Source organism: Xenopus laevis, chromosome 3L (assembly GCF_017654675.1).
Source record: "Xenopus laevis strain J_2021 chromosome 3L, Xenopus_laevis_v10.1, whole genome shotgun sequence".
Classification (NCBI taxonomy): Eukaryota; Metazoa; Chordata; class Amphibia; order Anura; family Pipidae; genus Xenopus; species Xenopus laevis.
The window spans coordinates 16,867,461-16,882,715 of NC_054375.1; the positions used below are offsets into that span (position 1 = coordinate 16,867,461).

At 40.8% G+C, this 15,255-nt stretch overlaps 1 protein-coding gene across 3 annotated transcripts in view; it reads right to left on the bottom strand.

The window, feature by feature from the left end:
- Positions 1-1,701: 1,701 nt before the first annotated feature.
- The window catches only part of tmtc1.L (transmembrane and tetratricopeptide repeat containing 1 L homeolog), a 29,566-nt gene continuing 16,012 nt past the window's right edge, over positions 1,702-15,255 (bottom strand). For 2 of the 3 annotated variants that reach the window (XM_041586013.1, XM_018251906.2), the window contains exons 9-19: positions 12,770-12,937; positions 12,580-12,693; positions 12,188-12,331; positions 11,528-11,636; positions 10,720-10,822; positions 8,997-9,132; positions 8,616-8,760; positions 8,160-8,297; positions 7,610-7,732; positions 7,117-7,194; positions 1,702-6,794 (exon numbers count right to left, since the gene is read on the bottom strand). In XM_041586013.1, the coding sequence (XP_041441947.1) occupies positions 6,525-6,794; positions 7,117-7,194; positions 7,610-7,732; positions 8,160-8,297; positions 8,616-8,760; positions 8,997-9,132; positions 10,720-10,822; positions 11,528-11,636; positions 12,188-12,331; positions 12,580-12,693; positions 12,770-12,937 (1,528 nt within the window). In that variant the 3' untranslated portion in view covers positions 1,702-6,524. Of the gene's footprint in view, positions 6,795-7,116; positions 7,195-7,609; positions 7,733-8,159; positions 8,298-8,615; positions 8,761-8,996; positions 9,133-10,719; positions 10,823-11,527; positions 11,637-12,187; positions 12,332-12,579; positions 12,694-12,769; positions 12,938-15,255 lie in introns of those variants that run through there. The other variant, XR_005966213.1, reaches the window with a different exon arrangement.

The following is a 15,255-nucleotide window of genomic DNA, read 5'->3' on the forward strand; positions in this document are numbered from 1 at the left end:
TGCTGAATGTGATTCCTGAGCATGGGATTTACCAAAAGCCTCAAAAGAATTGCTGCTCACATCCCCCCCCCATACAGCTTTGTTAAAGGCACAGTACAAGGTGTCTCTTCTTATTGGCAGCCCAACCCTGTCAGGCACCCATTACATTACATTATCTGTCTTGTGCCATTGTAACAACAGAGCTGGCAATTAAGGTACTTTTTTGGGAATAGTATAGGTTTTTTTTTGTGCCTGGGCTTCAATAAACCCTTTCAGTGTCCATGGATTGTTTCGGGAGTGGGGTTGCATGTTACTAATCCCAAATGTAATAGAATGGAATCAGGGAAAGATTCTACAGGCCAGCACTTGGGTACCTATGGCAGGTAAGTTGTTAAAATATATTATTGGACAATATGGGCCACTGTTTATTCATTCCCAGTATACCTGAAATTGCCCAGCATTTGTGGGCAGTGAAGATCAAGTAAGGGTACCAGCACTGATGAACTTATGAAGTCACGTGATACCCATTTACGTTCCAAAGTTAAAGGGGAAAGATGTCGCCATTCTAATTATGTCTATGCTACAGGTTATTGCTGCTTATGGACAATGCCTCTGAGGTATTGCAGTATTACTGGTAGGATTTATTTGGCCTTCTTTTGCTGAGCTTGCTGAACATAGCAATATAGCGCCATCTGTTGTTAGGATGAAGGTACATTATAGCATTGAGGTTTCTCTCGTTTGCGCATTATAATTGATGGTTTTGTTACAATAACCACCACCACCACCACCTGCTTGGTTCTAAACTCCGACACTCTTTTGGTGAATTGGCTCTTCATTTTGCAGCAGATATATGTTATTGGTCCTACTGTTACTGCCATAAAGGGGGTATTACTATAGGGGGTATTAGAGGTGGAGGGTTGTCCTAATGGTACACTCCAGAAGCATAGCTGGATGTACATAGACAATCAAAGGTCTGCTTTTTAAAGGAGAAGGAAAGGCTAAAATTAAGAAAGCTTTATCAGAAAGGTCTATACAAATACACCAGTAAACCCTCAAAGTAATGCTGCTCTGAGTCCTCTGTCAAAAGAAACACTGCATTTCTTTCCCTCTATTGTGTGCACATGGGCTTCTGTATCAGACTTCCTGTTTTTATCTTAAACCTCCAGGGCACGGCATGTTCAGTTTGCTCCTCACTTCCTCTCCTCCTCCCTTTACACCCTCCCTGCTGTAATCTGAGCCCAGAGCTTTGAGTGAGCAGGTAGAGACTCATGCAGGAAGTGATGTCATACCAAGCTAACATGGCAGCTGCTATCCTAAATAAATAGAGAGCTTTTAGAGCTGTTTACTCAGGTAAGGTAAAGTATTCTGCAGAATAAATATAGTGTTCTAGCTTGCACTATTGTGACTAATATATTGGCAATATATTATATATGTAGCTTTCCTTCTTCTTCAACCAAGAAAGGTGCATGGTGGTTCTGTAGGTCAATAGCAGAGGCGTCAGGAGATATGGGGGCCCCACAAGGTCCTAATTAATATATATGTTCAATAAATATTGTTTAAACAGATGAACTGGTAGACATTTTTGTGGCCTGAAAAATAATTTGCTGTGGGGCCCAGTAATATTTAGTTATGCCATTGGTCAATAACTTAATTACCTACGATAAAAATCCAATGCCAATACTAAAATTCAATATAAGGGAGAGTAAAACCATAAACACCATGTTCTGGGTCTCAGGCCCTTTAATATAACAAACCGCATCACATACACTTATTCACATCTCATATACATCACCACAGCAGCAGCAACCCAAACCCTCCTCCCAGAAATCTTTTGTTTTCCCAGAGATCCGATGGCCAAACATTTGCACTTCTCAAAATGCAACAACTGTTGAAGTCGCATAATTAATTTCTACCTCCCGGGCACTGCCAAGCAGTACATCGTTCTCCTGTTTCGCTCGCCGGGCCAACTTCCACCAAACCCGCAATGGTTTCCATTAGTTGTGTTAGAAATACATTTTCCCATGTTGTGAGTTTTTATTTTTTTTATCTCCGGCAAGTTCCTGAGAAGGTTTATAATTTCAAACACAAGTGTCTTGCGGAACAGGGCCCGTTGCATAGCTTGGAGATCAGCCAACAGAATAGCATTGAGGCAGCACTGCCATAAAGCGAAGCCCTAATGCTGTGCTTGCACGAGGAGTAGGACATCCATGCAGAATTGTAGACAGACATTCATTTTCAATGCATTGTATACAAAAGGAGCAAAATATATTTTCTCTGAAAATCTGGAATGAATATAGATCACGTGACTATTGCTTTATTTTGGCTTTACTGCCTATACACCTCCATGGGGAGTGCTGGCTCATTTTAGATTGTTAGTTCTATTGGGCACTGGGCAGGACCCTCTTGAATTGATCAGTTTTTATCATTTGATGTATACACCTTTCTACTGTATATGACCAAAGTTTTTCATAGTGGGTTACTTGTCCTTTAAGCACTGTAAATCCAGTTATTTACATTGCAGTAATAAATCACTAAAGATGCACAGGTCTCTTTCATAAATATATAGATATGTAAAAAAAAATATGTCCAGTTGCTGATCTACGTTATATGTTAGCTATGCAGAATGAAATACAAAGCTGCCATGTGCATAGGAATTTATATAAATATCAAGCCAAAATATTCTGCAGTTTACTAAAAATATAAATAGTATTTCTGCACACCAATAACTTCCCAACTTTCCCATTTATTGCCTCAAGCATGGGATGTACAGTGATGCTGGGCTATGGGTTAACCACCTGTTGTCAAACTATGACTCCCAGAATGCTACAACATGTTAGTGCATGCTGGCACCTGCAGCCAGGAATGGATTATTAAAAGAAAAATAATATAAATTGCTTAGAGTACTCTTCTATGCATTTCTTCAATTTACATTATTTCATTTTCTAGATATTATGAGTTTTTACACTGCTAATATAATGACTTTAAAACAACAGCACCACCTGTTGACTGCCCACGGTCGTTTGAAAAGTTGCTAAGAAAGGGATCTTGTAAACTTAGGTGACTCTTCTCTGCTCACTAACTAATTTCTCTTACATCTATGGGAAACACAGGAGACCTATAGGATAAAGCTCCATCCTCCAGGAGGCAGGACACGTGATTACAAACAAAAGAGGGCGTCACTGGAAGACCTAGCTTTTCAAGCATACTGTCCACAGGAGGTTGGACCCATGGGTCTCCAGGTAGACCTAACACAAAGAGCCTTCGGTCAGCCATTAGCGCTAACAACCGGATGATACCAGGGGCAGGAGTACTGCCACCCATCAAGGTTAACCCCCAACTCTAAATCTGTCTCCTAAGGGAGACCAGGGAGTTTGGCCAGGATGGGACAGAACTGGAGGAACAGTAAGACCGGCTTCCTCCTTCTCACAGACTATACCACAATGGCACGCCCCCCACTGCCATTTGAACGTTGGCCCACCTGCTACCTAAGTAAGACCTTAGTTGAGGCATACCTGGAGCACCAAAGTCATCTGGGGGGGGCAGACACAGGAGGGAGAAAGGATGATAGAGGAGATGCCTATTCTTTGCTCACTAATTTTATTTTATGAATATGACGTGACTTTCCTATTCCCACAAACTTAATTTTCTACTGACTGTGTCCAGAAGATGAAATGAACAGCAGGTGGCACTGTTGCTTCAGATTCATTATATTAGTAATATAATAGGGAAAATTACATATTTGCTCTAGGTGGGAAGCTCCTTAGGGAAGATGGTACACATAAGTCTATCTATTTATTTGCTGTAGGTGGGAACCTCCTTAGTGAAGATGGTACACACAGATCTATCTCAGTTTTGCCATCAATAAGTTCAAGAAAATTCTCAGTGTCAAAAACAATTTAGCGCCCGTCAGAATAGTCACGCACATAAAAATTGTAGCACGTCAAAATGATTCAGACGTCCATTGACTTTCATGCATTTGGATAAAATAGGAGCACATATAAAAATTGTCGCTGGCGTCAAAATTTACGCCCGTCAAAATAATTTCTACACCTATTGACTTCAATGCATTACTCAAATTTTTCACGTTTCACAAATTTTTGGGGTAAATTAGAGAATTTTTTGGCAAAGCAAAATGGGACAAATTCACCCATCACTAGTCTATCTAATTATTTGCTATAGGGAACCTCCTTAAGGAAGACGGTAGGCATGGGCCTATAAACTTATTTGTGTAGGTGGGAACCTCTTTAGGGAAAATAGTACACTTACTGCTCTAGGTGGGAACATCCTTAAGGATGATGCACATGGTCTATCTACTTGTGTAGGTGGGAATCTCTTTAGGGAACATGGTACATTTATTTGTGTAGGTGGTAACCAAGGGCGTACCTACAGAGGAAGCAGACCCTGCGGCTTCAGGTGGGCCCAGGAGGTATAGGGTCCCCATGAGGACCTAATTACTGAGCAATATTAATATATATTGGTAAAACTTGACAACCTCTGGATATGTTGGGGGCCTTAAAATAAATTTGCTGTGGGGCCCAGTAACATCTAGTTACGCCACTGTTGGGAACCTCTTTTGGGAAAATGGTACACTAATTTTCTGTAGGTGGTAACCTCTTTAAGGAAATTGGTGCATGGGTCTATCTACTTTCTTCCTGTCATGTGATACTGGCTCCAACTCACAAGAAGAGATTCAGTGGTCTGAAATCCTCTTTGTTCTCCTATATCACAACTCAGCACCCTACTAAATAGAATTTAATCATGAGATTTATATATATATATATATATATATATATATATATATATATATATATATATATATATATATATATATAGATTTGATAAAATGTTTGCAGCGAATAACATTTATCATATGAATATTAATGCACATTTCATTAGGGAAATGTTTACTTTACCAGCGATTTTTCCTTCCAGGCTATTTATCCATCCCAACAGCCCCTGCTTTGCTAAAGGACAGAGGGTAACAGACTGAGATAACCCAAAATCTCTGACTAAAAACCTCTCCCAATATAAATGAACAAATAATATAAACATTCCTAAATTCCCAGTGTCACCACCCCCCCCCTTACAAAGAATCAGAGGGCTGTGGAATTTATGCATTAGAAGCAAATAGGCAAGTATACAGTTGGGCTATAGGGTTACAGGGGAGAGCTTTGCCATGCTGCCAATTGCACGTGCCTGTTCAAACACCATGATCAAGAGCAGATGTCTCTGTGTATACATTACCCAGCACAGGCAACGTTCTGACATGGAAATCGACCATCAAGTTCAGTTGCACGCCAGCTCCATGTGTGTATGTATGTTAGCACATTTCTTGAGATGGACCATCGCCTTACTGTTATAATGAGTAAACCCTTAGAGCAGAAAGGCTGGAATCCCCCGTCTCTAGACCACCCATAGGAATAAAAAGTCACAACAAGGTACAGTCGGGGCGGTCATTATTACAGGTAGGTCTGCTGGCAGGACTTTCTTTGGCTGTGGTGAGGCCTGGAGCAAAACAAGTTTTGTGGGACCCAAAATCAGTTTGTGCTGGGAATAGTACGGTTGGGCAGCTCTGATATATGTGATTTCTCACCTAAGCAGGTGTTAGACCCACCAAAAGCCACCACATTGTTTTAACATATAGTAGGTGGCACCTGGAGGCTCCACATGGATCTGGTGCTGGGTGAAGAAGGGAGGTAGGAGCACCATCTTGCTCCATCTGGAGAAAGGACTATAGTCAACCCTCCAAGAAAACACCATAAAACCGATGTGCCAGCTGAGATAACCCAATTTGATAATTCCTTAATATCTGGATATATGTTTCATAGCCTGTTTCTTTTATGATATCTCTCCCAATATTTACATGATAATATACTACTATATATTTTAAATTTGTGCATTTTGTCCATCATTGGTTTGATATGTGCCTAAAAAAATACGAACAAATGAATCCAGGCTTTGGTTCAAAGATATAGATATGCCCAGATCCTTGGAATCTCTGATATGCAAACCCTAGATGTGATTCAACTGCGCTTGATACCTGACTGCAAAGATTTTTGATTTTTAGACACTATCATAGATCGCTAAACATTAGGAAGTTCACTGTACAGGCAACAAACATAGTTTTGATACCATAATGCATGTTTTGTCAACATTTTTCTTTTTTTTTGGATTGTGATCTCCAGTAGGTACCCCCTCAGTCCTAGAGTGTCTGTTTGGTACAGTCCACTCAACAAGACTTTTAGGTTGGTCATCATTTAGTATTAATCCTTCAAGCTTCATATATATTTCTCCAAACGTCGGTCTAGCTCTCACCATTTTTCTATTTTTCTAAAAAAAATCCAAAAAGTTCCTCCACACTTCTCCAGAGTTCCTGCCATATTTCTCCAGAGTTCCACCAGGGTCCTTCAACATTTCTCCACAGTTCATTCATGCACCACCAACCTTTCTCCAGATGTACACCACATCGCTGCTACGTTTCTTTAGAGCTCCATGAGGCCATTCTAGCACATTAATTAAGAAGTTCATCCAGGCTTTCCAGCTTTTCACAATTCTTCAGGTGATCTTCTTTCTGCCCTTTGAGATTTCTCAACATATTTTTTTGCCCTGACTTTAGTCTTCTTGGTTCCAATGTCTTCTTCTGTCTCTGACTTTAAAGACACTCTTTGCTTATCCTTTGAGTGAACTTTTGCCTTTGCTCCTTGCAATCTATTTTCTATCCGCTGTAGCTTGGCCAGATTTTCTTTCAGCAACTTACTGTCTGGGTCCAGAACAGCTGCCTTCTGATAAAAGGCCCGAGCAGACGTGTAGTCACCCTATAAAAAAACAAAAGGCTTAAAAGGGGATACTGTCAGTCTGCTTGTTCCACACCTTGTGATTGTGTTACACATATTGCTACATATACAGTTTATGAACACCTATTATTAAAGAGGCAATCAAACTAAATTGTAAGCATGGATAAGATCTGTTTATGCCTAGGCCTGTGAACACTTGAAGAGATGTTTTAGGACCACCAGGTTATTATAAGTTAGCTTTTTTACCTTCACATTTCCCCTTTCACACTGCACATGAGAACCTGAGGTGAAGTTGACCACCTTGCATCTTGACACAAAGACCTCTGCTTTCTTTCTTTCTTACCTGCATGTGTCTGATTCCTCCCATATTCATCCAGGCCTGAGCTTGGTTAGGATTTAGTTCAGCCACTTGCTTATAACTCTGCAAAGAAATACATGAGATTTCAAATTTCACAGTTACGTCATATTGCATTGAGATCCATATGTTGTACTGACCAGTTCCAGCATGGCCTATTTTAAACTGGAGTTCACATTTATATGGAGGTCCCCTAGATGCTCATTACTGCTGGAACTATATCAGATATACAGTTTATGAACACCTACTGGTTATACAGGATATCACCTGGTACCTGGAAGGCTTGCTCCAGTTGGTAGCCTAAAATGAAGCTCAATTAACAATTTAGGTAGGTCCATGTTGTATGTAGGTCCATATGTTGCACCAATCAGTTTAAGCATGGTCCATTTTAACCTGAAGTTCAACAATATCTGGAACTCTTCTAGATGCACATCACTTGATGGAATGGTAAGTTTGATATATATAGGATATCACCATGTACCTGGAAGGCTTCCTCCAGTTGGTTAAGTTCCCTCAGTTGGTTGCCTCTTGTAAAATGAAGCTCAGACAACAGTTTTGCATCATTTGATTTCATCTGCAGAGCAACATCAATCAATTCCAGGGCCTAAGGACAAACCGAAGGGGTTATAGAGGTGGTCTATGTTTTTAAAGAAGGCAGAAACACAGGGAGGGTTATCAGTCAAGGGGCTGGTTCGTTGAGCTATATAACATAATTGTTAATCATTAATATTGTAAAACATTCACATGGAGGGTATGTGTGATCCTAAACGGAGGACATGGCATAGGAGAGGTTGTGGAGGGAATGGTTGGGAAGTTATACAGTCCTAGAATCAGTTATGCTGATGGAGACAACCAGTTGACAAGTCACCCAATGCTAATATGGTGTTGGGTCACAATGGCAAAATTCTTGCTTCACTTGTTCATTGTGATGTTGTGGAATTGTAGGCATTTCATGGGCCAAACTGTGATCAACCAGAAAGCAAGCAAGTACAGTTGGCAGAATAGTAGGCAGAAGAGCAGGAGATGCCCACCTTTACAAAGTTTTCTCTCTTACTGTGAATGGCTGACAGAAGCCGGAAACATTCAATACAGTCTGGAACCTCGGCTACAATCACTTGGACCAGAGCTTCAGCCTCATGGGTTTGACCCAAAACAGCCAATACCTGAGCCTGTATTAAAGGGGGAATACAAGAGCATTCTTAGAAAGGACAATGGAAACTTATCTCAAACACATAAACATGCCATGCACATTGCTGCTAAGTAGGAAACCCCATACAGAATCATACCCGGTCTTAACTGGTATTATTCAAAATCCTGACACTTATGGGCATGGGTGGAGTTTAGCCCACGAGCTGAGAGGATTACTAGATATCGGGTTGTTTTCACATTTGTACTAACAGATGTAACATACAAGTATCTATAGAGTCTCACATCTGTATTACACTGCGAAATCTTATACTGCACCTATGACCATACTGTATGCTCACCAGTGATAATCGTATGTGCATATTCCTGGGGTGAAGTCCCACAGCCTCCTGATAGAGGCGCCTGGCCTCCTCGTATTGCCCTGTATTATAAAGTAGGGCTCCAAGGGGTGAGATAACATCCACCTCACGAGAGATCTGCAGAGCCCTGAAAATAATAAGAATATAAGAATTTAGTGAGGAGTAATGAGTATTATAAGGGATAATGTAGCCCCTACTGTAAATAATAAGGACATTAGAAGTCACTGAGAGGTTCTGTGACCATATAAAGGCACAAGGCTGCAGGCTGAGTTATAGAAGAAACTCTGTGTTTCATTCATGTATTATAAGTAATCATTTTACCTGCCTTTTGTAAGAACACCCTCAATCCCAATGTTCTCTTACTTTCTGTACCACAACTCAGCCTCCTTGTTCTGCCCAAGTGAACGGTAGAGACGTCCTAAGTTCAGCATGGCCACGTGGTGGTCAGGTCGAAGCTGCAGGGCACGGAGGTAATGAGACACGGCTTTTTGTTGTTTTTCTACAAGAAACATAACATTTCATGTGATCTGGTGAATAATGTTTTAAAGAAAACCTATTTCATTAGAATAGATCAGACCAATACACAAATATTTTTCTGTACCTTTATCCATGTCATGAGCTAAGAAGGGCCCTGAACACAAACCATAAAAGAGAAAGTACAGTATGGCTTGTATCTGCTTAGGTTATCTAATGTAGACCATCATGTTCAAACACTGAAGGGACATTTTCCTACCAAAATAACTTGTTATAAAATTTGCTCAGAGTGTTCTTCTGAGCAGTTTAACTCCTGATGCAAGTGATGTCTCTCCTAGCCTAAGGCTAGAAGAAAAGCATTTGTAAAATGTTCTGCATTCTGTTTGACCAAACAGAAGGGGGCTCCAGTTTCATTATATTGTCAGAATAGAGTTAAGCTGGCCATATACTGAAAGATCCACTTGTTTTGGTGAGGATGTCAAATGGGCGGATCTTTCCCCGATATGCCCACCTTGAGATCGGATCACAACAATGGGGAATACAGTTCAGTGGAAAGAGGACCACATCAATGAGCCAAGGTGATCATGGCCACAACAAGATATTTAAACTAGGGATGCACCGAATCCAGGATTTGGTTCAGGATTCGGCCTTTTTCAGCCGGATTCGGATTCTGCCCGGCCGAACTGAATCCTAATTTGCATATGCAAATTCGGGATGGAGAGGGAAATCGCATTAATTTTTAGTCACAAAACAAGGAAGTAAAAAATGTTTTCCCTGTCCCACACCTAATTTGTATATTCAAATTAGGATTCGGATTCAGTTTGGTATTCAGCTGAATCTTTCTGCGCATCCCTAATTGAAAACTGTCCAATAGATATCTGGACATTTTCCAGCAGGATATTGGTCAAGTAGGCCCATCGCAGTGCCCCATACATGGGCAGATAAGCTGCTGATTTGGACTGAAGATCCAAGAGATGTGATTTGACTTTAGTATTGAAGAGGCTTAAGCAGAGTTTTTTAGCCTCTTCAATACTAAAGTCAAATCCCACCGCTGAGGCTGAGGCAGAGTTCTTTCCAGACAACTTTAGAGATGAAGCCACAAAAGAGAATGGATTGAGACAGGAGATGGCAATGTAGGTAGAGGTGGCCATCATGTCACCAGGACCAGTCACTCTTTTGCTTTGCAGAGGCAAACAGCTGGGTGGGTGATTCACAGATGTATTGCATTACAGATATGGAAATGACCTAAAAGTGTTAAATTAACAACACACACTGAGATTTAGCACTTCATTTCAACCCTTCTAAAAAAATAGAAGTCCCTCCTGAGTCAGAAATGGGAAATTCTGAAGTAGAAAACAAAAGTGTTATTATTGCATAGAGTACCAAAACTCATTGCTGGCAGTTACTAATGGGGTTGGAAGGCTGTTTGAACCTGAGCCTATTTGCAAAAAATCTATTAGAAAACCCCATCCTGCTGAACTAATCAAGTTTCCCTGCTGTGTTAATTCCTATCTGTGGTTCGGGTGCCATGACCCTTTTCCACGCACAGTTTGATCACCGTCCACCTGTAATTTGGCCATGCGTGTGGAAGGCCTGATATTACAAAACTTACCCATATCTACCAAGAATACTCCATAGTTGTTCTGCAAGTCCGAGTTCTCAGGACAGCTTTTGATTCCAGCCTGATACACATCCTCAGCTTCCTCATACCGCTTCTAGTGAGTAGAAAGGAGAAAAAGAAGCTGAGAAATTGGCTGATCCAAGTCGGACTATCCTGCCAGGGTACCATAACCTGCCTGGTGGCCTCAGGATCAGGGTTACCAGCTAAGGACTATATTGGCTCAATCCTGTTTCCACCATCTGACCAATGGTGTTCAACACAATCAGATGGTTGTGAGAACCAGCAACGAATGTCATCTTATCTGGTGGGTCTTAAGAGGTGCAGAAGACTTCAACGAACATGAGAAATAGGGAACTTTTAGTCTTGTTTACTAACATTGGAGATACATATCTGGAGATATTTCTGGAGATGTTGCCCATAGCAACCAATCAGATCTTTGCTTTTGTTTTCTTAATTATAGGTGGCTGTTTCAATCTAATTGCAGATTGATCTCCAGAAATGTCTGCAGATATTTATCTCCAATGTTAGTAAACATGTCCTTATGTCCTCAAGTTTTCTTTTAGCAACTCAACGGTTTGTTATGGGCTGCTGAGTATGGCCACTGAATGCTCAAAATACTTTCCCATACTGCCAGCAGGCTAGAGATAAACAAGGAGTTGGAGAGTCTACTTCAAAAATAACTGGTTAGTCATACTGGGAGGGGGTCTTGCATTCTGGAGAACATTCCATTCATAAGGAAATAGGTATTGATTCATGAGTTCTTCCAGAGACTTATGGTGCATCTGTGCTAGAGACATACCTGATCAGCCAGCAAAGACCCAAGGCTGGAATAAGCATCTCCAAAGTATGGACCATGAAGCAAGGACTCCCTGAGCAGCAGTTCTGCTTCATTATTCTGACCTTGAGTCCTGCAATGAGAAGGCATGTGGGAGGAGTTGGCTTCTCTATGGAACGATTCTTATTGTTATGGGAGGCTTGGGAGCAATGTACTTTTCTGTAGAAGAGTAGGAGTACTGGAATCTCTGATATGCAGATTGGAATGAGACACATCCATATGGGAAACTGCATACTTATTTTTGCTTGAAAGGAGACAATATATCTTATTTAAATACTTTATTCCTAAAAAATGGGTAATTTATATCTGCTGTAACCAGACTGATAGGGTGTAAAGTCAGTTTTTTTCTAATTTATATGTCGGGGCTGACACAGTCAGCATAGGTCCCTATGCAGAAATAATGCAAAGGCCCATTGGTCACTGTCACATCTCCTAAAGCTGCCATCTGCGGGTTGGCCAAGCATCATGTGGCACATCTTTGAAGGACTCAGCAGGAGTAAAAATTGCTGATGTTGGGGGTCTTTTATACAAAAGAGCAATATCAGCGGAATGAGGTTGATTTACTTGAATTACAATGATTTGACTATGTGTATGTGAGTATGTATATGTGTATGCAACACTCACCTCATAAGGTTGCCCAAGTTGAAGAGGGCCCTGCTGTGCTGTGGGCTGATTATCAGGGCCTTACGGTAGTATTCCTCAGCCTCAGTCGTGTTAGCGGTCAGGGTGCCGAGGTTATTGAGAGCACTGGGGTGTTTTGGGTACAGTCTATTTGTAACAAAACATAAAGGTAGCTTGGTTTGAAGGGAGAAGATACATTGAGAGCACATATCAGGCAAAGGGTTGAAAGGAGATGGGAGAAAGGGCATCACAGAAAGGACATTCTTGAAAAAAAAAAAAAATCAACCTCAATACAAGACCATGTGTAGCACTAGATCTGAATTATCCTACTGTTCTCTCGATCATTTAGTAAATTCAACCTATCTCTGAAATATCTCAGCTAGGGTTGTCCATACCTCAGCACAGTCTTGTAGTGCATAATGGCTTCATTTTTGCGGCTTTGGTCCTTCAAGAAGTTGGCAAAGTTGTAGTGCACTTTAGCATTGTGTGGCAGGGTCTGGACACCGGATCTGTGACAAATAAAATGTTACAGGACCAACAGAAGGAGGAGAAGCTACATCAGAGAGATGAGTGTTGTCCACATACCTGAAGAGAGCTTCTCGTGATCTCCAGCACTCACTCTGGGATACAGATTTACAGGAGAAGAGGAGCAGAAGAACCAGGAAGCAGAGCATCAAGGTAAGGGACCGGCGTTGGCTCATGTGAGACTGTAGAACCTTCAGACCATGTACACACAAAATGCAGAACCCCATGCTAGGGAAAGCAAGGCAGCAAAACTATAAACACTGCAAATACTGTGAAACAATGCAGATCATTGATGTTTATCATTTTCTTGAATGATTTGCATATAGGTTATGTTTGGGAGAGGGGGAGGGCTTTCTCTGAAGTCTTCTGAAAGCCAACAGTTTGTGGACCACATGTGGAGAGAATTTATTTGGATAACGTCAACAGTGACGCTGAGAAGATAAAAGTAACATCCCCAGTTAATGTTTCCCATGCGGAAAACGTGTGATGTTATGTATTGGAGAACATGACAGATGCTATCAGAGAGCGAGATATTCCCTCCCTGCCTGGAATAGACTGTTCCATTTCCTGTGATGAGTCTTCTGGAAGAGTAACCACATCTTCTCTGAAACAAAACATCTGTCTCCATCTAGTGCTTCTCAGAAAATTCATTTTATTCACTTTATTGGCAGCTGTTCCTTGCACAGCATCTGGTTTATAAAAATCATTTGTAAATTCGGCCAGAAAAACCTTTCCAAAAATTGCAATTGGAACGTGGGGAATTAATGGATAAGATTTCTATTATTTAGCTTTACTAGCTGCGCACAGTGCGTGAGAATTCTATGACCATGCCAATTCTATGGCCACACACACCCCTGCTTATCTTAAATTGTTACAATTGTTTCTTTGCTCATCTTAAATTGTTACAAAAGTATCTAAGTGCAGCTTCTGAATATTCTGGGCTCTCTGCCAAAAGCCAATTAAAGGGGAAGTAACGTCTAAAATAGACTAAGGCTGGAAATGCTGTATTTTGTATATTAAACATAAACATGAACTTACTGCACCACAAGCCTATCAAACAAATGCTTTCAAAGTTGTCCACAGGGGGTCACCATCTTGTAACTTTGTTAAACATCTTTGCAAGACCAAGGCTGTGCACATGCTCAGTGTGGTCTGGGCTGCTTATGGATCATCATAAATTATCAAAACAGCACAAGTCTAATATCTGCCAGAAGCTGATACAGCAAGACTGATTAATAATCAGAATAGGCAGACTGCACTGGGTCCTGTGTTGTCATGTTGTCATCTAATGTGAATTTTATAGTTTTTATATTGTTTAACAGAAACTTTCTCCAACTCTCCAGAACCAGTGGCTGCAGTAAAATAATTCTCCATATAAAATCCCAGTTTATCTGTTTAAATCTGGCTCAATGATCTTTGTCCCTGCAACTGGAGTTGGAAACAGTAAAGGGGATGTAAAGGCAAAGATAGAATCCAATACAAATCTCTACAGTCGACGACTGCTCTACAGCTTGAGTTCTGCATGGCTGGGAAGTAAGGCGGGGGCTCCCCCTGCTGTTCATAAGTATGATTGTTTCCCTGCAGAGCAGTTAGGGACTGTTTGACAATTCCTATCCACAGCAGTAAATGAAGGGAGAATTTCCCTGCATACAGTCAGGTTTCTTATAAGAACGGTTTAATTTTTTTAATTAAAGTATATTAGAGATAGGTTTCTTTTTCGTTTTTTTTGTCTTTACATGCCCTTTAAGTTAGAAACGTTGTATCTTTTTCTGGCTGTTCAGTGCAGGAGATCAAAGAGAAAGTCGGGACATTTCAGTAACAAACCCAGGACTGCGTTTTGAGCTGTCAAAATCTGGCCTGTCCCGTAGAAAATAAGGTACAGTTGTGAGGTATACTCATCTGGAAACCTGTTATCCAGAATTATGGTTAGGCTATCGCCTATACACTCCATTTTATCAAAACAATCCACATTTTTTAAATGATTTCCCTTTTCTCTGTAATAATAAAACAGTAACTTGTACTTGTTCCCAACTAATATATAATTAATCCTTTTTGAAAGCAAAACCAGCCTATTGGGTTTATTTAATATTCTAGTAGACTTAAGGTATGTAGATCCAAATTGCCTGCATTACAATTGTTACACCTCTGGCCCCAATAAGGCTGCAGGGAGTTGAAGGGCCACAGACCTGCACATTAAACCAGAGAGTGAGAGGCTCAGGGCAATGAACCTCATTGCTTCTTACTCACTGATTATCCTGTTGAACATTCTTGCCGGAGATCTGGCAGCAGAAATAGGGCCTCCGCCCATGCAAGAAAGGGAAACTAATCCCTTGCTGATTTATATCCAAAACACGTTTGTCCATCATCTATTAAAGGAAGTTTAGCTTGGCTGCACTCTCAAACCAGAGCTGGGACACATTCGCCTGTCACCCCTGCGCCTCGTACAGAGATTTAAAGGAAATAATCAGTGAAAAGGAATGATTTGGCTTAATTATCTAAAAATAACACAGCGGTTCCTCCAGTAATCACTTTAGTTCAGTGAACTT